The sequence below is a fragment of the Pelodiscus sinensis genome, chromosome 2 (genome assembly GCF_052426305.1).
Source record: "Pelodiscus sinensis isolate ZL-2025 chromosome 2, ASM5242630v1, whole genome shotgun sequence".
Lineage (NCBI taxonomy): Eukaryota > Metazoa > Chordata > Testudines > Trionychidae > Pelodiscus > Pelodiscus sinensis.
The window spans coordinates 99,348,064-99,372,880 of NC_143053.1; the positions used below are offsets into that span (position 1 = coordinate 99,348,064).

The window sequence follows — 24,817 nt, forward strand, 5'->3', positions numbered from 1 at the left end:
GCTGCACGTTGAGCCCCGCGTTAAACCAAACGACACTGTGGCCCACAAAAAAACGGGCCACTGGCTGCATGCAGCCCACAGGCCGCATGTTGAGTAGCCCTGCGCTATTTCAAAATATAATGGGCTCGCTATTCCAATGTCCCTGTAAACCTCATTGCACAAGAAGTAAGGGACGTTTCAGAATAGCAATTTATTTTGAAATAAGTGCTGTGTAGACAGTGCCACATTTCAAAATAAGCTATTTCAAAAATAACTCAAAATAAGCTACGCAATTTGTCTAGCTCAAATTGCGTAGCTTATTTTGAGCTTTGGGTGCAGTGCAGATTCATCCTTAATGCACATCCAGATAGTGCACTTTAAAATGTATATCCCTCTAGTGCAAATACAATACACCTTTTGGGTTTTGCCAGATACCAAACGGTGTGTAATTTCTCTTTACCCATATGGTAAGAACTCAGCTACATTCTACAGAGCTCTGAAATCCCTGACACAGAAGTGTCCCACGTTGAAATATCCTGTTCTTTACAGGGAGGTTGGAAGCCCTGACCAAAATTACAGGCTTACAGTGCCACATGTGCATCTACTTACACCTCAGCCACACCAAAACAGAAGAAGCACTTGTAAGTACAAATATGTTATAGATTAGCTTCCCTTATGCCCCTTGCTAATAACTCATATCTTCTTTTCTAAATTTAATCAGTCATACAAAGTAGAGAAAACAGAAAGGACAGTAGATCATCTAGCTTATTCACAAATCGTTGTAAGGCAGATCCCTTTACATTTTATTCTTGGGACTCAATTTTAGTTTCTTAAATTACTAAAACTAAATACAGCATTTATCACTTTGGGGGGAGGAATGGAATTCTTGTGCTTAAAGATAAGCATATTTTTTAAAGAGAGTGTCTACATTTTCCTTTGCTCAGTGTCATCCTATTATTTTTAGTTATGCCTCTTCAGACCATCCTAAAAAATTGCCAGCCAGCTCTGCTATCCACTGATGCCCCTTGCTTTATAGAGGACAACTGTTTCCAAATACTTCCCTCTCACTGTATCTATTGCTGTTAGATTACTCGGGTGAAATCCTGAGAAATTCACACTGTCTTTAACAGGGTCAAAAATTCACCACTTGTCCCCAAATGTATTAATTTACAAGCTTCAAAGTTGAATCTCATATTATTTCCTGATCACGTTTCTAACATCCCCAAAAAGTTAGTTGTCACTACTTAGGAACAAGTGTCTATTTTTTGCAGCATTTTCCCATTCTGTTCCGCCAAAAAATTCTCTCCTAAAGAACTTCAATAGGCTTCAGAGATCTCCCTCCAGCTTTTTCCCAAATTCCCCAATTTATAGGTATCATATGCTATCAGTTAAGTATGTCATTTTTCATTATGCCTATGTGGTCAGTGATGTTTGCCACACCTCCTGAAGTACACGTATGCTGTTTTTAGTTCCTGTTCCAGTTCATTAACCAAGATATTACACAAAGCAATGTCTAACCATTAATTCCTCAAGAAATCCCACCGCACAAATTAAAAACTAAAACAAAAACAGACATTTCCCTAGTGCCTTGAACTTCAATAATGCAGAAAACAATAAGAGCTCTGACTTTCTGTTCTCAATATCAAGAACATTCAGGCTAGTCTATAACTATAAACTGGACCAAAATAGGACATGATTCTTCTGCCATCCTAATCCTTTTGTTTTTGTAAATGGAAATCCTTTCTGAGCTCTCTCCTCTCTGATGAGCATGAGATAAAAGTGATGTGACATCCTACTCTTGCATATTTTTTATAACCGTAGTAGCAAAACCTCCTGCTACCATAGAAGTAGGTCTGAAGGGTTCACTCTTCAGCATTCTCTTGCTCTCCCAATCTCCACTGTACATCTCAGTGCAGCTTCTGATCCCAGAACTATACAGAAGACAGCCTTAAGGGACTCTGACTTTAGAGAAAAAAAACTGTGTAATAGTCAGAGAGACACTAAAGCCAGAAAATCAACTGCTGAAATAGTTTTAAGCAGGGGTTTTCCAACACTGATGATGTTGTTAGAGTATTTTCAACAATTTTGACTGGACATTTTGCTCCTGGTGCTGGTTGGCTGTTTCCTCCAACCGGTCCCTATCTCGTGTCTGTATTGCCTATTTAGGCTATAAGTGTGTCAAGTCAGGAACTGCATACTACTGGTTTTATACAGTGTCTATTATACTGAGGATCCATTCTCAGTGGGCCCCTAGCCCAGTACTGTAATAAACATAATAAATAATAGCCAACAACAACATGCGTCAACTATAATGAGTAGCAAAAGTAAAGAGGAGTTGCTTTTGTAAATGTAGGAAGCTGCAAGAGACTGGGAGAAAGACAAGACACACAAAATTGAGGCAGAGAGGAGGGAAAAACATAGTGTAAGACAGAGTGGGCTAAAGGGCCTCCGCGGGCCGAATCTGGCCCGCAGAGACCCTGCCGCTGCCCACCCTGAGGCCAATTAGTGCCTGAGGGCAGGGGAGCACACAAAGCCTCTTTCTGCCCTGCCAGGAGCATGTGATGCTTTTAAGCGCTGCACGTTGCTCGCAGGGCAGGGGCAGAGTGGAGGGGAGCGCTCTGGCCAGAGGACAAAGGAGCACAGTAAGTCTCCTCCCACGCCAGGGGCATGCGCACCTAGGAGGAACCAGAGGGAGAGCGGGGCAAAGGCACTCCCTCACCTGCAGACCAATCACTGTCTGGGGGTGGGGAACCCAGAAGTATCTTGGCCCTGCCCCTTCTGCTTAATGCCCTGCCTCTTCCTGTGTGGCCCAGGACCACTTCAAAAGTTTACAAAGAGGCCTCCGGCAAAAAATTATTGCCCCTCTCCCCCCGGTATAAGAGAAATTACTTTGCCACTTAAATCAGAGTTTCCACTCGGACACAAAGATCTCTCCCCTTCTTTCTTTCTTGCTAAGACCATATTAGAATAATAAAACTTCCCTCTCCTCTAGCCCACCTATAAAAAGTTAAATATCCCTATTTTCTACAGTTACAAGTTTTCTCACTGTTTCATTCAGAGAGAAAATATGTATATAGGGGAAAGCATGCACTTCCCTCACAAAACCCTATGAGCCCTACAGTAGAGGATACAAAGTATTGTTTTTAAGCTGCTTGTTTATTGCTCTGAAAATATTAAATTAAAACTACTTGAACTCGCTTCCTCATTTTCCCAGCCGGCAGTCATGGCATCACTTGTTGATGCTTCTTTCTTGATTTCAAAATTGATATAGCCCATAATGCTTTAATGAACAAATTGGGGCCATAGCGCTTAAGGTTCAAACATACTAAGACACCAACTTTTTTTTTGGTGGGGGGGGTAAGAGAGAGGACAAGGTCTTTGCAGAGATCCAGTTAAAAGGACACACACACACACACACACACACACACACACACACACACCCCCCCAGATCACAAGCTAATGGGACAAGAATGTTGTGGCAGGTATCTTCACAAACTGTTTTATTTTAAAAATCATTTTGATATGGAGTGCAATATTGTTCTGTGCCTTAATGATGCCAATGGTGAGGAGGTCAAATTAGGGTGCTCACATTCCATTCAAAAATAGAGATACTATCTTGCATATCCTCCAGTTGTTGCTATTTTTTTTTTTTTTTTTTTTTGCGGGGGTTTGGTTTTGGGGTTTGTTTTTTATTTTGTTTTTGGAGACTCGTCAAAATTATATACTTTGTGAGGGAAACAGTTGGGATAAAAACAGAGGCAGATACTCCTTGTACTTTTATGGAAGTGATGCATGACCCCTAACCTACCATTTTTAGTTAAGAACTGAAAGTAATTTTTTAAAAAAGCTCAAGTCAGTGCAAGTGATCAGTGACAGCTGCTTGCACCTGGCTTAGGCAGCTTCAAATGCAACATAATGGAAATGCTGACATAACCATATTTGTTGGTGCCCTTCGGGCCACTGACAAACAGTACAGAGATTATATCTAGGGTCAGAATCATCAAACCTTTTCATAGTGCAGTTCCTTCTTAACAGACAATAAATATAGCTCATTGACCACCTCTTCTCCTTTTGGCCCGACAGACCACACTCTCTCATTTGCATAACATTTCTATGGCAATCCTGTGACTATTTACATGGAAAAATTATACCAGGAATGCACTTCTTGGTCATTTTTAAAATGATTAAGGAGAGCCAACATCATGTGACCTGCCAGCCAGTCAAAGACCATCAGCAGTTTGATAGTTTAAATTAGAATAAATGGTGGATTCTCTGTAACTTAAAATCTTAAAACCAAGATTTGAGGATCTGAGTAACTCAGCCAGAGGTATGGGCTTACTGCAGGAGTACTGTGGCCTGCAATGCTGCAACAGGTCAATCAAGATCAGGGGTGGGCAAAAGGCTGCCAGCGGGCTGCATCCGGCCCACCAAGCCACGGATCCGGCCCACAGCTACCTTGCCGGTACCCTTACGCACAGCAGAGAGCAGCCACAGTGGCAGCTGCTTTAAATGTGGCTGTTCTATTCTGGGAGCGAGGAGGGAGGCTTTGTACTCTGTCCCGCCCCTCAGCAAAATCTCTCAGCTCCCATTGGCCAGTTTCCAACCAATAGCAACTGAGATATTTTGCTGGCAGCAGAGACAGCCAATGAAGCCTCCTCCTCCCCCTCCATTCCTTCATCCTACCTGAAGCAGAGCCACGTGGAGCAGCTTCTGACTACAGTCTTCAGATTCCTGCAAAGTTGCTTATAGAGAGCTGCCTAGGTAAGCACCTCCCAGCCAGAGCCTGCTTCTGACACCCCGACCTTACCTCTCCCACCCCCCCAAACTTCCTGCACCAAGCCACCACCTAAACTCTCTGTACCCTTTTCCCCCAGGTCACAACTCCCTCCCAGACCCCACACCTTTCTTAGAGCTCCTCCCTCAGGCTAGAATCCTCTCCTGCACCCATACCCCCTCCTGGACTCTGCAGCCCAAACCTCTGACCAGATCACAGCCCCCTCCTTCACCCAAACTCCCTCTGAAACTCCACACCCACTCCTGCACCCCAGTCTACTACCCCAAGCTCTCTTCTGCACCCCTCTGCCCAAATCCCAAACTTATGCAGTAGAAATGCAGCCCTTGACCACTTGCCAAAATCTTGGAGTGGCCCCCCCCATTAAAAATAACTGCCCACCAGGGATGTTATGGGACTAGTTGATCCTCCTCCCTCCACCTCCCTCGCTGCTGCCTCTGTAAGATAGAGGAGGCAAGGGGTCAGCTCCATGCAGTGCTGCTTGGAAATACCGAGGCAGCGTTTGCATGGAACCCAGAGTTATCTGATCCTTGGTTCCAGCGCAGCACACAGAGCCTGGGTTCGGCGGAAATGTCATGTGGACTTCCGGGGTCAGCTGGGAAGTTCCCAACTGACCCCGGGCTCTGTGTGTCATTTCAAAGATGGCACCCGTGTGCAGCCCAGAGTCAGTGGGACTTCGAAATGCCAAAGTGCCTATCAACTAGTCGAGTAGTCAATTGAAATTACTAGACTAGTAAATTACTCAATATTTAACATCCTTATTGCCCACCCCTGGTCTAGATAATGGTCCCTTCATATCTCTTCAACTCCATGTCTGTAAGTACTCCAAACACCAGTCTGGGATCCTCTGGTGGATGGCAATCTGGGTTTGCAACACAACCCACATGGCTGAGAAAGGATGATGCGACTTCTCCGACAGAGCAGAAGATAAGTGAAGAGTATGAAAATGCTGTTTTTGAAACACTCACGAGTTATTTTGCATTTGGTGCATACTTTTTGGTCCTCAAATATAACTCAGGTCTGAGAGGTGTCATGCACTCTGGTCCTAATCCAGTAAAGCACAGGCTCAGCTACATTGTACTGTTCACGCAGTATAAAGTTAATCATTTGCTTCAGTGCTACGTTGAACTACGGCCAGAATCAAGGCCCTATTGTCTTTCAGGCTTGCAGTCCCACAGTAATATATAAAAGTTATGGGAAAAGGAAGTGAAGATGCGAAAATAGAAGTAATGTAATTTTAAATAGTCTCATGAGCACCACGAGGTTTGCCCAGCCACATTTTGAGTAAAAACAACACTGTAAAATGAATGTGGGAGAGAGGAACCTCTAAAAATTGAGAATATCATTCACTTACAGCTACTTTAAATGGCTACTGCTCTTGCTGCTAGAGCTTTGCTATTGACTAAAAAAGGTCACATGACCCTGTTAGATTAACTAGAAGAGCCTCAGTAGAGAGTAGCAAACCATAACACTAGTAGGACAAAAGACAGTTTAAAGAATGTAACAAAGCATTTGATTTTAATGGGGCTGTCTGGTTGTAAATGAAGGCAGAATTTGGACTATGCTCTATAGACTTCAAGTTTTAGTTCAGAAAGAGAGGTGGGGGAGGAGCCTCCTAACTGAAAAAGCAACCTTGAGACCACTCAAATTCCTTTATCTGAACAAAGTATTCATAAAACCTGATGGACATAATGACCCAATCCTCTATCTCTGAACTGGTGATAGTATAAAACAGTATAAATAGCATGTCTATAACACTGTCATATCAAAGAAATATAAATGGGGAAAATTAAGATACTGATCTTGGCCTAAAAATTATGTGTTCCACTTAATTTTTTTTCAACTGGAAAGCTCTGTCAGCTATGAAAAATGTTCACTTCATTGATCTCACTAGTAAATATTAAACAAACTGCATTAATGTGAAGTAGCAACAAGAAATTTTCTAAACTACAAAAAATCCCTCTGAATAGTTAGGTGTTAAAATATGAAGTTGTGGAATATAAAAGGAAACATATGGCCAAACAATGCAAATGCATCTATTTTCCAAGATTCATCTTTATTTAGCTTGATTAGTTTGTTACTCTCTCACTGTTCAATTTGGAAAGTGAGACCCAATTTACTAACTCAAGAAAATAAATATCCTAATGACTATTAGCACCAGGTTATTAACAAGAGTAATTGCTGCATAACTTTAAAATGCTTTCACTTATGAGAGCAGCACTGAGAAGATTAATTGAGTTCGTAAACGATAAAGTTAAAATCAAATGATTAAGAAGAGAACAGAATAATTTACTTTGAGCATTATATGAAAGGAATTTTTCTGATTTGAGCCTGTCTCTGGAGAGACTATTTTCCATCACAACTGTTTCCACGAAAGTATTGTGCATTATATGGGTAGAATTTCACAGCCTCATTTCACTCCGAATAAAGCTGCATTTCAATAATTATATATTGAATGAATTGGACAGGCATGGTTCAGACAGTGCACTATGGACTTTGACATGAATGCAACAAGCACCCTTTATTTTTTAAATTGTATAAATACAACAATAAATGGGCAGACCCAATTTTGAGCCTACTATTTGTGCATGTGAGCATTACATAAATACTTATCTGTCACTAGTACTTTTCAGAGCTGTGGTTTTTAAGAAGGGTGGGGATACACATAAGAATTTGATTTTGGTATTTCATTTATTTAACCCTCTAATCTAATGTGCTCCTGATCTGCTCACCCGGGACATGATTTAAGTCCCAGTGAAGCTAATAAAGTTGACAACTCACAGTGAAGTCAATGCTAGACAAATTTTGTTTCCAAAAAGGGCATTTTCTTTATAAAAGAAAGTGTTTTATAATTACTTAAATCCTTTAGAGTGTGAGGCAGGGGATTAATAGTTCTCCCTAGAGGGAGTGCTAGTGATTATCTGTTAAATCTTACTTCAGCTCTGTGACAGAAGATGATCTAGCACAGGTGTTTTCAAACTCTGGGTCACGGCTTCTAAGGGCAAGCTGCTAGCAGGTGGCGAGATGCTTTGTTTACCTGTGCCGTCACAGGTAGGAGCGATCACAATTCCCATTGGCTGCGGATCGCTGTTCCTAGCCAATGGGAGCTGCGGGAAGCAGTGTGGCAGTCCACACCACTTCCCGCGGCTCCCACTGACTGGGAACGGTGAAACGTGGCCAACAGGAGGCATGATTGCCTGTACCTGTAGAGGTGCAGGTAAACAAAGTGTTTTGTGGCCAGCTAGTGGCTTGCCCTTAGAAGTCACAAGCCAGAGTTTGAAAATCCCTAATCTAGCAGATTCTGTCAGCATTTTATAAAGAGGTATACTTAATAGTTTCAGTTCAAATTTTGACCTCTCTTAAAATGATCACAGGGGAAAGTCCAGTGACAAAAAATATCCAGCACCACATTATTATTGCCATCAATAATAATATGTATAACTTAACACACAATCCTGGAATACATTGTGTTCATTCTTCTATGACATTCATTAACCAGATTCAGGAACCAGTTGTTAAAGGATATCTTTAAAAAAATTTCCCAGAACTGTGCCAGTGATTTCCTAACTGAAGCTCCTGAAAACAAGTTAGTTCTTCATGAAAGAAAACAATGGGGAAAACACTTTGTCAAAAAGGAAAAATACCATAGGGCTAGTAATGAAAGAAATGTTATTTCTCTCATTTCTAACAGGGTATTATAAACAAAGGAAAGTAAACAACAAAAATTAAAAATGATATAGAAGTACTCAGTATTTCTTTAAATATTTACTTTGCTGCTATTTAGGGAATAATTTGTTTCATTTAGCTAGTACTGAACTCAAAGGACTGCTTTAATCCAGAGAGATTAATTATAGCCTTACAGTTATAACACAAGTTTGGGGAAGCAGAGCACAGAAAAAGAAAAGAGGAAGGAATGCCTTTCTCATTAGTAATTAACAAGTTTATGTGTTTCAAGGTTACAGCAGGCAAACTAAACTCTAATTACACCTGTATACTGACAGCAGAAAAGGTGTAAATCAGGGCAAAACTAGATCTCCAGGAAACATACTGATATATTGAAGCTAACAGCAGAAATACTGAAGCAAACAGCAGAGGTAACTGCGTTGCTAAGGGTAACTAAGCTACCTCTCAGTTGTCCTTCATTTGAAATCCAAATTTACCTGCATCTTGCAAAGACCTCCTGTGATCTCACTTTTATTATTTACAACAGAAATGTTGAATCATGGAACTGAGACTATAAACAATGTTAATTAGGCTACAGAATTGATCCACATTAATTTTAAGCTTCTTATGGTATTTTGCTCCTCTCTCATTTTGCTCCTTTGCTCCTTGCTGTGTCCCACATTCAGACCCCAGGAGGCTAAGAGGCATGGGATCTAAGAGAGCTAGAGACAAAGAAATGGTAGCTTAGGAGAAAGGGGGGAGAACCGTTGTGTATGATGGTTTACCTAGTGATGGTTCAGGAACTCCTTCCTCAGAGCTGTCCTCAGCACCCTCCTCACCCATTCCAGAGGTCACAGAATCTTCTGGGGCAGAAGCTGAGCCTGGTGTGCTCGGCCCACTAACAGAACCAGAATCCCCTTCCTCGCTGCTGGATCCATACCGATCTGGCTGAACAATGGCCCCACTCTCACTGCAGCTCCTGCGTTCTTTTCTGTGTACCCGAGAATGAAGCACCATTTGGTGGTAGGTACGGAAAATCTTGCCACACTCAAAACACTCGGTGGATTTGTTCTGGGATGCCCTTCTGCTCTGCCTTGACGAGGGTCTATAGTCCAGGTCGTTCTGGGCAAGAATACCGTTTTCTCCTTGTTGCACATTGCTGTTCTTCTCCAAGCGCCCACTGACACAGCTTTTCTTCTTGGGATTGCTGGAAGAACTGGGTGAATCCTGATCTCGCTTCCGCTTCTCCTGGCTGACAAGAATATATTCTCTCTTATCCTTGTCATAAGTCACATCTGCATCAGCAAGGGCTTCATCCCATCCCACATATTTTACATACTCAGAGGGCTCTGCTACTTTTCCTTTGGTGGCCAGCTGCCAGGCCTGGTAGCTATTGACTGGATCCAGCTCAGCTACCCTTTTTCCAGGCTGTCCTCTTGTAACTCTATCTATCCCTACAGATGGCCTCAGATTCAGGCACTGTAAGAAAAACTGCTTTGTTACAGATGGATCTAGGCTTCCATCAATTAACCCCTCAGCTTTGTACTCAGTACTGCTTCTTTGAGCTCTGAAGTGTACAGCATTATGCGCTTTCAGGCTTTCCATATTTGTAAACAGATTTCCACACTTGGTGCAAACTTCATACAGAGATAAGCCGGTCACAATTGTTTCCTCCTGAATCACATTATTAATAGTGGCTATGGGCTCTAAATCATTTTTTGGTTTGTTTTTGCTCCCAGTCTTTGGGCCATGTGATTTCATGTGGTTTTTGAGAAACCAGGGTTCTTTAAATCTTCTGCCACAAATGTGGCATCCATGATCAAAGGATCCCCTATGCTTTTTCATATGAGCTTTGAGAAACCAGGTTTGACTGAAGGCCTGACCACAGACTTCACAAGGAAATTCCCCTGTATTCAGCTCACTCTTGCAATTCTCAGAATAAGCTTCCCCATTTGGAATTTGAGCTGTAATATGGTCTTTCTCTATGTGGTTTAACAGCGTCTCTTCTCTCAGTGTCATGTAATTACAAAGCCTGCATTTGTATGGCTTATGGACTTGGTGTAGGTGCTGTTCCAGGTCTTTTTTTCTCTCAAATTTGTTTTTGCAGAAGGTGCACTGATAAGTGGGTTGCTTACCATCTTCTGCAGGCAGTGTCTCTGTGACAAGCTCTTTCTTGCTGCTTCTCAACAAAATCTTGCTGTTGTCTGTCTGGGTTGCCCCATTCAGAATCTTGTTGCAGGCAGATGTACTTTTAGTGGGGCTAGTGCATCCATCAAGGCCTTCTGAGACTCCCATCTCTCCAAGCTGTGCTTCTCCCAACTCCACCTCATGCCCATGACTTAAAGTGCCTGTTCTATGACTCCGAATGTGTATCTTCAAGTTGCCCTTTTGGGAAGCTCTATGGTCGCAATAAGGACATTTATAGGGCTTCTCTCCTGTGTGCTTCCTCATATGCTGAGACAGGGAGCTCTGAAAAGGAAAACTTTTACCACAGATGCAGCAGCTGTGGCACATGGACTTGTCGCCATCAACATCATTCTTGTTTAACTTGCTAGGACTAGAGGATCTTCGTAATTCCATTTCTGCCTCTTTGTTGTGATCCATCTGAACTACTGCAACATCGGTTTTTTGGGGCAGAAGGACACAGCCTTGTCCAATAACAGAGGGCTGGGTTGTGGTTTCAATCATACGGCTCTGCCGAGTAAGTGTTTATCTCTTCATTCTCAGGTTAAAGTATCCCTTAACAATTGCTCAAAAGAGTCTGGGGTGTCACTTTAGTCATGTATGTTCTGTAAGCAAATGAGCATCTGAAAAAAAAAACAAAAATACAAAAACTGTGTAAGTAGACTCTTCAATAGGTGTAAAACTACTTCAATTTTTCCTTGGGTGATTTTTGTCCCCAGCCCCAAAATTCTAAAACACACTTGGAATTATTTTACTAATAACCATTAGCTTATATTCATATTCCACAACACGCACAAATGCACAATTTCTGTCTACTCTAAATAGTTAGAATTAAAAGCAACATTAATTAAAATATGTGTGGGTAAAAACAATGACTTATACAACGGGACAATGGATGTCATGGTTTAAAAGAGATGTTCGTGCCAGGAGGTTTCCTCCTAAAAAAATTGTATGAATCAAGTCTCAACAAAAGGAAAAATCCATCTTCAAAATTTCTTACATTTCTTATTTCAAAACCAAGAGAGAACTCTAAGAGGGTGTGTTTGTGTGCGCGCACATGTATATTTTACATTAGGAAACCATTTCTTGAAGCGGTTATTACACTTATGTCTGTGGCTTTACAGTCATGTATAATTTCATTTAAAAATATTTGTGAGACCAGAAATCAAATAATTTTCTGGAAGCTTTCTTGATAGAATACTGTATCCATGTTGAACATTGCATTAAAGTGTATTTTGGGCAGTTTTGCTGGGCTTGATGTGGGGTTTACTCGATGTAATAGGAAAGCAGATTGCTGTGGGCTTCACATTTTGATTAAAAGGGAAATGACAATACAGAGATTGACAAAGTGTTCTGTATATTTAAAGAGTTTCCTGTTGGGAATCCAATATGCAAAAAATGCTGATATAAGACTTAAGCCACAAATCAGCAAAGTAAATAAATGGTATTTAAATGGTAATTAAAGTGATGGCAACAGAACTTAATGGTAAGCATGTGCTTAAATGTTTTGCTGAAACAGGGCCTTAGTTATCAAAATCACATTGGTCAGTGATAAACAAATAGAATTTTAGAAGTTGATGCATGACAATATGCATACTAATAATCATCTTTAAAATGGGGCCCCTTATTAATCTTAGGCCTAGTCTACACTGCCCCCACCCCGTTAATCTAACCAACACAACTTTAGCTATGTAAATAACATAGCTGAAGTCAATGTGCTTAGCACGGTGTCTTTCATGCAGTCAGGTTGGCGGGGGTTGCTCCCTCATCAACTCCAACTACTCGTCTTGTCGTGGTGGAGTACCAGAGTTGACAGGAGTGCGCTCAGAGGTCGATTTATCACGTCTAAGAAAAAGGTTCTTCGTTATATGTAGCCCCATTAATCAGCTGGAACTTGAAAGAAAGAATTTTGTATGGGCTAATGGATGGGGTCAATCCATTTCTTCCATAGTTAGACAAGAAAGCAATTTCTTAAGATGTGGCCAGATCTGAACACCACCACTTCAACCACATGTACACATTTTTCACTGAAGACTTTTGATGCAAAAATCAAAGAAACAGATGTACAGTTGCAAAGTCTAAGGCCTTGTCACTTTATTCACCTCAGATTATTCTGAATTAGTAAATGCAGTCTGACCATAAGTAACATCATAAATCTGACACAACCTAAAGTTATTACATTATTCATCGCAGGTACTCAGATGCATTTCCTTGTAATAACACTGATTATTTTTAAGCCAATCTAACTTTTCATTTTCTAAAAAACAATTCAGTTTAGATTTTCAGGATAATTAATTTTGGTGACTAGGTGTGGATCGTTTTAAGAGGTAAGCATCACATTATTTACCTTTTCCTCAAGATCAATACAACTATAATATATGTAAGAAACACACTTCAAATTTGGTTTCATTTCTTTCAAAACACAACACATTTTTATCTTATGACTATGTCCAGAACTGAGATATTACATTATCTGGAGAACATCACATCTGATCAAGAACTCAAATCTCTAGCTGGGCAACAAGTTTTCAAAGAGAGCATCTGAACGGCTGATCCCTGAAATTAGCCGTTTAGGACTGAGCTGAGGGATAGCCCCACAAGATACATACTTGGCTAGATAAATAATGTCATTCAGGCAACTAGAGGATATACCAAATGTACAAATAAGCCAGGAAACTAACCTTAGAATAATAATGAATAAAGCAGTTCAAATAAATTAAAAACTCAACCTGAACCATAACCAAACTTTTCCTGAGCTTCAAACTCCGTGTCCTATTATTTTTATTTTTTCCAGGCCTGGAAGCATTGTCAAAAATGGTATGTTCAATAGGAATCAAGTTCAGAAAAAAAATCTGCTCTCAGGAAATTCCAGACCAGATTGTTGAGCAAAGAATTTTGGATAAGCATCCAAACTCCTGGGGACAGATTTTCAAAGGCATGGAGGCTCTTTCATACTCAGATAGATGACCAACTCTTATTAATATCAATAAGAGTTGGGTATCTAACTTGCTTAAGCACATTTGAAAAATCTCACTGGGCATCTATCTGCATCTTTAGGCACCTAAGCCCTTTTGAAAATCTAGGCTGTGGTTACTTTGATGCTTCTTAGGAATACCTAAGGCTGTGAGGACCCTCGCTACTATCTGCCAATAATGTGAGGAAGCTGTGTTTGTGCCTATCATGGGTCAGCTCCCTGACTGCACCAGAAACAAACCACCCACCCCTCAGGCGTGATAGGCCCTGCAGTCTCTGTACATGTTACTGATCAGGATTCCCCAACCCTTGATCCCATCAATAACTTCCCTGGAATGTCCAGCCCATGTTCCACAGAACAAATTCATTGCTTCCAAAGAAACAATGCATCCAGCTTACCAATTCCACGTCAGAGCATTGCTCCATTTAACTCAGAGCACTCAAATATGTTTATACTGAGAACAAAGCAGAGTGATTCAAACAATAGCAGGCCAAAATACTGGAAGTAAATGGTTATATCTTATATATATTTCCGAAAGTTAGTTACAGTAAAACTCCAGTTGTCCGGCATCCAGTGGTCCGGTATTCCTGCTAGTCCGGCACCACCTAGAACCCGGAAGTGCTCCAGGCAGCCGGACAATTGGAGCTGCTCTGCCCCGGACTTACCCGAGTCAGCCGCTGGTCAGTTTCAGCAGCAGCTGACTTGGGGACGCCCGATGCAAAGCAGCTGCGATGCTGCCGGGTTGCTCCCGAGGGGCGGCGCTACAGGAGCAACTCGACAGCACCCCAGCTGCTCTGCCCTGGGCGTCCCCAAGTCAGCTGCTGCTGAAACTGACCAGTGGCTGACTCGGGGAAGCCTGGGGCAGAGCAGCTGGGTGCTGCCGGCTTGGTCCCGCAGCGCTGCCTCCCATACCCACCTAACCCCAGACCCCTCATAGCCCCCTTCTTCCGATAGTTCGACATATCTGATAATCCGGCACTCCCTGGGTCCTAAAGGTGCCGGATTATTGGAAGTTTACTGTAGTTTGTTTGTCCCGAAAGATCTACGAAACGGCAAGAGCTAGAAACACCAAATTTTGAACAGATACTACTGATTTCCTAACTTAAAAAAACTGGATGGGTTATCTCTTGAAATTGGTTCCCCCGGTTCCCCCAGAGCCCCAATTGGGCCCACTGATAATTGGCTTTTAGTAGTGCCTGATCATAGAAAAAAAATCAATATTTTGCACGGATACTACTGATTTCTTAACTTAAATAACTGGATTGGTTACATCTCGAAATCGGTTCCCCCAGAACCCCAATTGGGCCACTAATTAGCATTTAGTAACGCCTGATCATAGGCATTTGCTGGACTCTTCTGTTAAGCCTGTCACATAAACCGCTACTACGAGATTCTTTCCCTATGATAACAGAAAAAGTACTATTTTAATTTCTTAAAGTAATATAGAAGAGAAAAATATTTCCACTAAAATATGCTATGTTAATATCATTGACGTAGTTCATTCATCACACCTTTTACTATATTTTCCCCGGGCGATGCTGGGTATTTCTGCTAGTATAAAATAAAATCGTAACATGCACTCTAGAGCATAGACTTAATTTCCGAGATACTCTCATGTCTTGCAAATTAATTCTCAGCCCAATTTTTGAAGTGACGTATTGCCAAGGTTGGCACTGACCCTCCATTTAGGAGATAAGTACACAGCCCATTTGCCTCCTATGTGGAAGATCTGATGTCTTCCTTTACATTCCTAGATAAACCAGAATAATCCCTTGTCTTTGTTAATAAAGAGCCCAACACTATCACACCCTTACACTTCTTGTTTTGTAGGTTGTTCAGTTTCTTATTTAGCCTCATGTTAGTATGCCAATAGGCATACATTCTGAGGCATTCAATATTCAAATGATAGACGAGAAATAGATCTCTTATCTGCTACTTGAGAGTACCTTCCTGAGGTGTCATCTCCTCTCCTAGGTTCTACAGATTTAAAGGGGTAACCGGGCTCCCGATTATCTTGTAAGCACTGACATACCAGCATACTTATTGAGGTACCCAGTTAACCGGCATCTGACCTGGTCCAAGCAACCTCCCACCCATGGAGCGATGTGGCAAGCCACTTAACCAGTTAAATATTTAGCTATCCTGTTGTTTTTACATGATTTATTCTTGATGAATGCATGCTATTATTTATCATATTATCTTCTTCTAGGGCAGTGTTTCTTAAACTTTTTAAGACCGAGGAACAGCAAACAATTTTTTTTTAAATGAGGAACACCAAGAGTTTTTGGTTGAGCAAAAAAAACCCACCACACACACACCTTGCCCCCTGAACACCAGATGACACTTTTATTGACGACGATATTCGCTCACTGCCAATGATAAATTAAGTATCTTTTTAATTATCTTTTGAAAAAAGTGGAACATCTTTTTTAATCTAAGTATCCCAAATATAATCTGTCAATCACTATCCATTTAAAAAAAAAAGTTGTCCAACAAAGAAGGAACATTGTTTCTGGCCCCCCTCAGCCGTCCTGGGTAACAAGTGAGGACTAAAGGCAGTGGTGCAAAGACCCGGTTGGAGTGGCGGCTGTAGGGCAGTTCTCTCCCCTGGCAGGCAGAATCCCCAGACCAGCAGCAGAGATAGCCAATCAGAGCTGGCCCTGCTACACTCCTCCCCTCTGGCAAGGGGCGCAACCAAGGCACGAAGCTTTCCCAGGCGATTGCAAGCCAGGCGCAGAAGCACGTGAGGAGGAACGCGGGTAGCCCCACCTCATTTCCACCCTTCGCACCACCCACTGCATCTCAGCGGCTCTAGCGGCCATTATTTTTCCTCAAACGGTCGCAGCACATCTGTGAGTTCTCCGCGGAACACCAGTGTTCCGAAGAACACAGTTTAAGAAACAAGGTTCTAGGGTATACTTCATCAGGCCCTGCTGACTTGATTAAAAAGTTTCATTGGAATACATCAATTTCATCAGTGATAGGAAATCATCAAAGTTTCATATCTACCTTATCATGACCTTATAATTTGTAATACAATGTAAGTTGAAACAAAAATATTTCTTCCCTACCCAGAAACATTTCAAAATATTGCACAAAAAAATTGTGATTTTAATTTACTGTCCCAATTTAGGATGAAGCAAAATCTCAGTATCTCCTGCAAGGTGGAAACTGTTTTTTCAGGCAGTTCTAATTTCATTCTTCCTCCTGTGTTATATAGAGGCTGGCTGGCTCATTGCATCACATGTAGGCTTTGGAACATTGAGTGATCAATGCCCACTCATATGGTAGTGGAACAATCTCAGAATCTCTCATCTAACTACAGGAGTGCTATTGTTAGAAGGATTCTTTGTAGAACAACCATGTTTGTTCTTCACCAGGAAGGGAGGAAACGGTGAGTTCAAAATGAAAATATCAACTTTGAAAAGAATGCTTCAGTTCCTCAAGACTGAATCAAAAAAAGAAAAAACCTCACTTAGATGCTTCACTTAACATTCAGATTATCGGGTAACTCTTTCTTTCAACAAAGCCTGGTGCAATTGCTTGGAAGCTGCCAGATGTTAATTCAGTACAGTTGAATACAGGCAGTCCCCGAGTTACGCGATCCGACTTATGTCGGATCAGCAGTTATGAACGGGGTTCCTCTCCCTGGTCTCCAGCAGACCAGGGAGAGGAAGCAAAGCGGCGGAACACGTGGGCAGCGGACAAGGCTGTCCGCTGCCCACGCGCTCCGAGGCTTGGCTCTGCTTTGCCCTCCCCCCCCCGGTCTGCAGATCAGGGAGGGGGGGGGGGCAAAGCAGAGCCAAGCCCCGGAGCGCCCGGCTAGCTGACAGCCCAGACGCGTCTGGGCTGTCAGCTGATCGCGCGCTCCGCGGCTTGGCTCTGCTTTGCCCCCCCCCCCGTCCCCCTGGTCTGCAGACCAGGGGGACAGGGGCAAAGCAGAGCCAAGCAGAGCCAAGCCGCGGAGCGCGCGATCAGCTGACAGCCCAGACGCATCTGGGCTGTCAGCTAGCCGGGCGCTCCGGGGCTTGGCTCTGCTTTGCCCCCGTCCCTCCCGTCCCCCTGGTCTGCAGACCAGGAGGAGGGGGGGGGAACAAAGCAGAGCAAAGCCGCGGAGCACGCGGGCAGCAGACAGCCACGGCGCGTCTGGGCTGTCCCGCTGCCCCCGTGCTCCGTGGCTTTGCTCCAGACACCTGTGGTACAGCAGCTGGGGCACTGCCAGTTGGTCCCGTAGCACCGCTCTGGGCGCTACGGGACCAACCGGGCAGCACCCCAGCTGTTCTGCCCCAGGCTCCTGATTCAGCCACTGCTGGTCAGATTCAGCAGCGGCTGAATCAGGACGCCTGGGGCAGAGCAGCTTGGGTGCTGCTGGGTTGGTCCAGTAGCGCCGAGGAGCGGCGGCGCTACTGGACCAACCCAGCAGCACCCCAGCTGCTCTGCCCCAGGCATCCCCAAGTCAGCCGCTGCTGAAACTGACCAGTGGCTGACTACAGGAAGCCCCTGCCCCGGGCAGCGGCTGAATCTGGACGCCAGTTCCGACTTACATACAGATTCAACTTAAGAACAAACCTACAGTCCCTATCTTGTACGTAACCCGGGGACTGCCTGTACTGTTAAAAATGCGTTTTAGGCTCCAATCTTTGGGTCCAGCTGAGGTGTGTTTGGTATGGAATCTAGGGTAAGGCTGACATTATACCACCACAGAGCTGCCCCACTCTCTCCAATGCTACTTACAGCTTGCTCCAGAGTTACTTTAGGGGCCCAACTGTATCAATACATATGCATGGGCTTAAAGTAGCAGAGTTGTGCCACTGCCTTATGTAACATGTTTAAAGTTAGTATCTGGATAAATATATGCAGGATCAGGGCATCAGTATGCCAACAGCAATCCTCCAGACACACACTTCTGCTCATTGTGCTACCTATTCAGGCTGAGAGCTGCGGATGAAGGTATGTGGCTACATGCTAGGAAATGTCTCCACTGGCTATTTAGACGATCGTTACAAGCCTTTTTGTGTCACCCAAGAAAGAATTAATGAAAAATAAAATTTTTCTGACAAATTTAGAAACTGATGACGTTGGGGGGAAATTAACACAGACTAGGAACAATACTAATATATATCTATCTGTATGAAATCTAACCCCAAATTCATGGCAGATAGCTATAAAATAAAATACACAAATGCTTCACATAGCTTCAATGGATAGGTTATTTACTACTTTTATACCATACTGAAACTGTAAACCAAGTCTATTAATACAGTTTAAAGTTAAAGTTTATTTATGTGGATTGTAGTGACCACATACTACTTGAAAGGAGAGGCCGCCACTGGCAAGAAAAATTTCAGGAAAGAATCAAGACATGGGAAGTTACAGCGGATTTCTCCAAACAAAACAACTTTAAAAATAAAACATTTTCAAGTAAGATATGTGAATGCCAAGCCCTGAATGAAAGGAGTACAGAATCCATTGTAGAAATGTTGCTTATCCTGTCTCCGAGGATTCTGGATGTAATGCAGTGTCATCACACTTCAAGAACAACCAAAGTGCCAGCACATGATTGTGTGAAGATGGGATCCTCCTCATGGAGAAGCAAATATAAATATGTTCAGGTGAAGCAGTAGTACATATCAAAAAAGTGATTAACTCAGCAATCAGACCTTCACCGTTTTCAGAAAGCTCAAGTTAGACAGCTGAAAGACTTTTCTGTTCAGGGGCACTGACTATAAGGAACAGAGAGAACTAAAGTACCTAAAAGCATGAAATAAGAGATAGAGAAATTACCACCATTTTGCAGCATTGCAGCCTCAGTGATTCTATACCATTGAAACACTCCCGCATTATGGATCTCACACCTGTGCACTCCAATTCATGTAGTATTTATAGTCTTCTGCAAGAAAATTACAATGGTTAGTTTTATACTGTTTTGATCAAAGATATGATCCTGCTGTTCTCAGTTGGGCAAAAGTCCTACTGTAAATGACTTTCTTAGTCTTTTTATGGACAGCTTCATTTGTCTACATCCCTTTTACTTGGTCTTCAGTGGCACAACAGATAACATTCTTTTGACCAGGACACAGAGTGGAAGAAAGTGTGTATGTTTAAATAGTAAACCTGCCCTTAAATTCACAGGAAATTCTGGCATTCTGTCAGCTACAAAATAAACTAGCATTTGGTAAAGGCAGCATGACTTTGCATTGATTTTTGAGAGACACTGAATTTAATTCTGCTAAAAAGCTATCAAAAAAAACTGAAGCAGTTATAAAAGACGTTCCACTTTTTGAAAGCATTTCATTATTTAAAGCAGCAATCCTAATGCCTCATTTTTTGAGATTTTTTAACCCTTCCAAAATTGCTACAGAGGACTGGGAATGAAAGGGTTATAAAGGGAGCTAGAAAAATAAACCATGCATTTCTATTACTCTGAGTTTACTTCAATTAACTTATATGCTTGTATTTTATCCTAAAGTAGCATTTTACTGTATTTGTTAATAGTGCTGTTCTTTTCTTCCCTTGAAGCTGAAGAGTCTATTCCTTTTATGTTGAAAAATTTGCAGTTCTAATATGAGCTTCTTCGACTACATCATAAATTTTCTTGTTTCTCTCCTACTCTGATCTAATGACATTCTACAGCAGGCCTCAGAAAAAGAATCAGGCCATTGAATCAGCACACCATTCTCAGAAGAAAGTGTGTATTTCTTTTTTTTTTTTTTTTTTTCCTCACTCACTCACTCACACACACACACACACACACACACACACACAGAAAGAGAGAGAGAGAGAGAGAGAGAGAGAATTCTGGTTTATATGAATCCCATCCATCCCGAATTAACAGATTATTCTAAGTGGAAAATAGTACATGAATGATTTTGTCCCAGGGGTTCTGATCACTGTGCGTAGCTATTTTCATATCAGTGATTCTTATAAATGGAGTGCACTGTATCTATACAAAAAGATAATAAAGACACCTAATGCTGAAAAGGCTTAGGTATCTTCAAAGAGGTGATGAGTTTCAAACCAAAAGACAGCAGAATAATAAAAAGTCCATAACGCAGTTTTTAGTGCTTTCTAAAGAAGCAGTTCTATGAAAAGATTATTCTTGTGCACTGCTACAGGGTATGTTGAGAAACAGGGCTGTCACCCACTCAGTACATATTTTATGTTTCAATGTACTGTGCATGTTTGTCCTCTTAGAAACAAAGAAATGTTCTTTATTAGTTACACTGTAGTATTATAAGTAATGAATTAAAATACATCATTAACATCCTGGACAAGCTTATTTTACTACCAAAACAAAGGGACTATTCTTTGAACAAATGGGGGGGGGGAGAATCCCACAACAACAATGAAGAGTTCCTCTCCCTAAAAACTGTTCTGAATGAGATTAACAATTACAGGCTTATATTCCACAGACACGGGTCCCAAATAGCTGTATGAAGTGGTGCATTCACTACTGGGAAAGTGAGTACCATTGATGACAAGGCCTTGGGGCTTCTGCTGTTCTCAGACCAATCAATAATCCATTATGAACAAACTACATTTCCACTCTAATATGAAGAATAAAAGGGAACTAGGATCAGTAATTATTCCATGGAAAAAACAACACACACACTCACAAAATGTCACCGTCACAAGACTTAAAATTAGGGGTGATACGTAATATTGACAGAATTGCCTACTACAATAACCCCTTATTTTAAGACAGTTACTAAAGACCATTTTATTGCAATCTACAATTTAAAAAAAAATTAAGGCAAGCCTCTTTCAAGAGTATTTGCTCTTGCTATAGGACAAAATAAAAAAAGCCATCAATCTTCAAGGAGAAGAAAAGAAACTTCATATATTAATCTAATGGCTTCTTCTAATTTATTTTCTAATCCAAAATAAATAAGTTTGAAATTAGAAGTGGCTGATCAGATGGGACTAATAGACTATAGCGTGGCTTTACTGTAGCAGTTGTGTTCGCATTCAGCAAGAACCACTGCAACGGTTTGCTCTTGTTGCCACTTCGTTGTGTACTATGTGATGACAGTGCCAATCAGTTTACACCTCCTTGCGTACATTAAAACTAGAACAAACTTTTCCCATTCATAAGCAACATACTTTCTTAGAAACTTCCAAAGATTTAGAACACAGCAAGGAGACTGAAAAAAGTTATCTTAAATTTCAGATAAAATATTTACATAGAAATACACTTTTTAACAGTTACTAATTTAGACCAAGAAGGAAGCATTGAGACCAATATTATTAATGCATAAGGCAGTCTATGTCCTTCTTTTGAAATATAAAGACCAATAGTTAAGTTTGACCTCACAGCAGAGGGGGAGGGGGTGAAAAAGACACAGCTGAATACACAATGTGATTATTGATTAGACCTAAAAAGGCCAAGAACTGAACCAGTGCAGATGTGGGTTTTTTCCTAGGTCATTAATGATCTATATTAGGAAGTCAAAAGCAGATATTTTGGTGTGTTATAAAAATCATTGCTAACTTTGAATATAAATATTTTATATTTTTTAAAATGCCTTTGAAAGGAGTCCATTTTACTTCACTTTTGGACATTAATGTACCCATTTTGCTAAACACCACCAAAGGAAGCCACTTTATTATGTTATGTATTGACACTAAAAAAGGGGGAGAAAAAGACTCCTCACATCAGATATCAAAGCAAAAATGAACAAACTGATTCCCAAATAGGAAAAAATCCACCAAAATACTGCACAGTACAGTACTTTCTTATTCTAATCAATGGCACCAATGCTGTCCATTCATACATGTGTGAATAATACATACACAGAATTTTAGCAATACTGCTTTATAGTTAACGTCATATTGTCAGGACTTCCATTATCAACCCATTTACAAAGTTTACTTGGCCATTTCAAATAGCATAGGTCCAAAATTTGTCAACCTGGATGCTGGTGCAAGGAGAAGAAATATTTTCTTTTTTTACTTCAGATTTTTTTAAGTGCATAAAAATACTATAAAGAGGACTGATATTTGCAGAATCATGGTTGAAAATAAAATATTTAATTATTTTTGCACTTACTATAGAGAAACAGGAAGCAGATCTTCAGCTAGTATGAATTGTTGTAGCTCCATTGATATCCAATGTTCACAGACACACAGTTTCTTACTATTTCTTCTCAGATTTGTTCAATATAAATGTTGTGAACACATGTCCCCATTAAGGGCCAGATCATCAGTTGGTATATAGCAGCATAGCTTCACTGGGATCAGTGGAGTCACACAGATATGCATCAACTGAGAATCTGGACCTCTGAATGAAAACAGAAAAACACTGTGCCAGCAAGAATTAAGATTTCTTTGGCAGAGAAATGTGTGTACCGATTTAAAACAAACATTTTAGGTTCTTTATTTCCCTAACTTAGCACACACTAAAATGAAACAGCAAGTCACATAGTGCACAAAATCCCTCCCTGATACAACTAGCAGCTACACCAATGGGGATTTGGATCTAACAATTTACCTAAGTTCTATATACATACCTAACAGTAATGACTTACTTAATAAAACATGTTGCATTCCTGAATGTGAAGAAACACATATTACCACACACTGCAAATTTAATAATAATAACGGCAATTATGTTTATAGTCAGTTAACAGAAGTGATAGGGTCATTTCTAAGATAAGTTACCATGAGATAAGCTAAGCAGAGAGAATTAAGAAATTCTGTGTAAGTGGTAACCTTCACACCTAATATGTCCTATTGGCTCAAAAAAACACAAAATAATTATTTTACCATATCAAGTTGTTGCCAGCCAGTAAATTGTTAACAGATTTAAGATTACAACATTGTTGTGTGACTACCTATTAAGCCTAGGGTTTAATAAAAAGTAAAAGATTTTTGAAGTCACAAAGCATCAGTGGCTAGCTGTTAGCTTACTTTTTCCACCCAGTATTAGAATAGAAACTGCAAAAGACAAACAATTCCTGGACTGCCATTATTATCTCTTTTCAGAGTTCCATTTTGTGAAAGACCTTTTTTAAAAAAAAAAATCCATCATCAAAAAAAAAAAAAAACCTGTGGCCCAGAATATAAAGAGAGAATTATGTGCAGTAAACCATAAAAACATTCTGTTAAACATTACCTTCTGAGGTAGCACTATTTAGCACAGAAAGTCAACATAAAAATCTAATCTCAGAAAATACAGCACTAAAAACACATCAGTTTTCTTAACAGTGTTTTACAATAAGCTTTTCAAGTACAAAATTGGTCCATTTTTCTGAGATTTATTAATCTGATCTTACAGTTGAGGTTTTGATTATCATTAGAAGGACATCAATCAACATATTATGAATACCAAATGTCAATGTATGTCCCCCTTCCAAACACAAGCATTTCTTATATATTCTATGAACCAAGATCCCCAGCAACTGTAAATCAGTGTTGCTCCAAGAAAACCAAGTTCCACAAATTTGCACAAGCAGAGAATATGAGCCTCTATGTACAGGATGCTCCACTGCATTCTTTTCATTTCATACCATTTTCAGTTTTAACTGAATCACACTGACGTGTAAGTAGAGTCACAACGATAAATCAGGCCCTGAGCGTGTGAATTTGGGAGACATCCATCACTTTCAAAAGACTGCACTTGACCCAGTTATCACTAAAGGTATATAGTACCACTGACAATCGCTTGTATAGGCAGCTAAAATGAGTGCTCTATCAGTGTATGTTTACAAAGAGCAATACCTGACAAGTACAGTATAATTATTTTATGAGCATTTGCTGGTGAGATATCTGTGATTGCTAGTGATTTAATGAGTCATTGCGAGTTCCTGGGTTTAACGGCAGTTTTCAAGACACAAGGATCACCTATTGTTTTATTATCTAATCAATCTATTATAGGGTTATCTATAGCACCCATCATCAAGAGCATTTGAGTGCTTTCAACATAATGCATGTTTAAAATCTAATTATGAAATATACTGAACCTTGAACTGTTCTATCATCGTTAGTCCAGAAAAGCAAACATTTCATCTCTAGCTTGTGTAACCAAAACAAGTTACAGCATTGTATGAGCTGCTTATACAACACAGGCATTATTTATTTATTATCATAAAGGGGAAAAAATGTATGAAGTGAAAGACCTGTATACTAAATAACCCTGTATACTATGAAACACAAAATGACAATTTTTCACAGCTCCCAGCCACATACTAATCCTTGGAGAGGAGAAACTGAACCTGGAATCAAAC

The 24,817-nt window shown here is 40.8% G+C and overlaps 1 protein-coding gene across 9 annotated transcripts in view; it reads right to left on the reverse strand.

Annotated features, from left to right (window-relative positions):
• The window catches only part of ZNF516 (zinc finger protein 516), a 148,406-nt gene that overhangs the window by 81,376 nt on the left and 42,213 nt on the right, over nt 1-24,817 (reverse strand). For 6 of the 9 annotated variants that reach the window (XM_089776329.1, XM_089776336.1, XM_089776331.1 and 3 more), the window contains one exon: nt 9,220-11,241. In XM_089776329.1, the coding sequence (XP_089632455.1) occupies nt 9,220-11,122 (1,903 nt within the window). In that variant the 5' untranslated portion in view covers nt 11,123-11,241. Of the gene's footprint in view, nt 1-9,219; nt 11,242-19,376; nt 19,483-24,817 lie in introns of all 9 variants that reach the window. The other 3 variants (XM_089776332.1, XM_089776335.1, XM_089776333.1) reach the window with 1 other exon arrangement.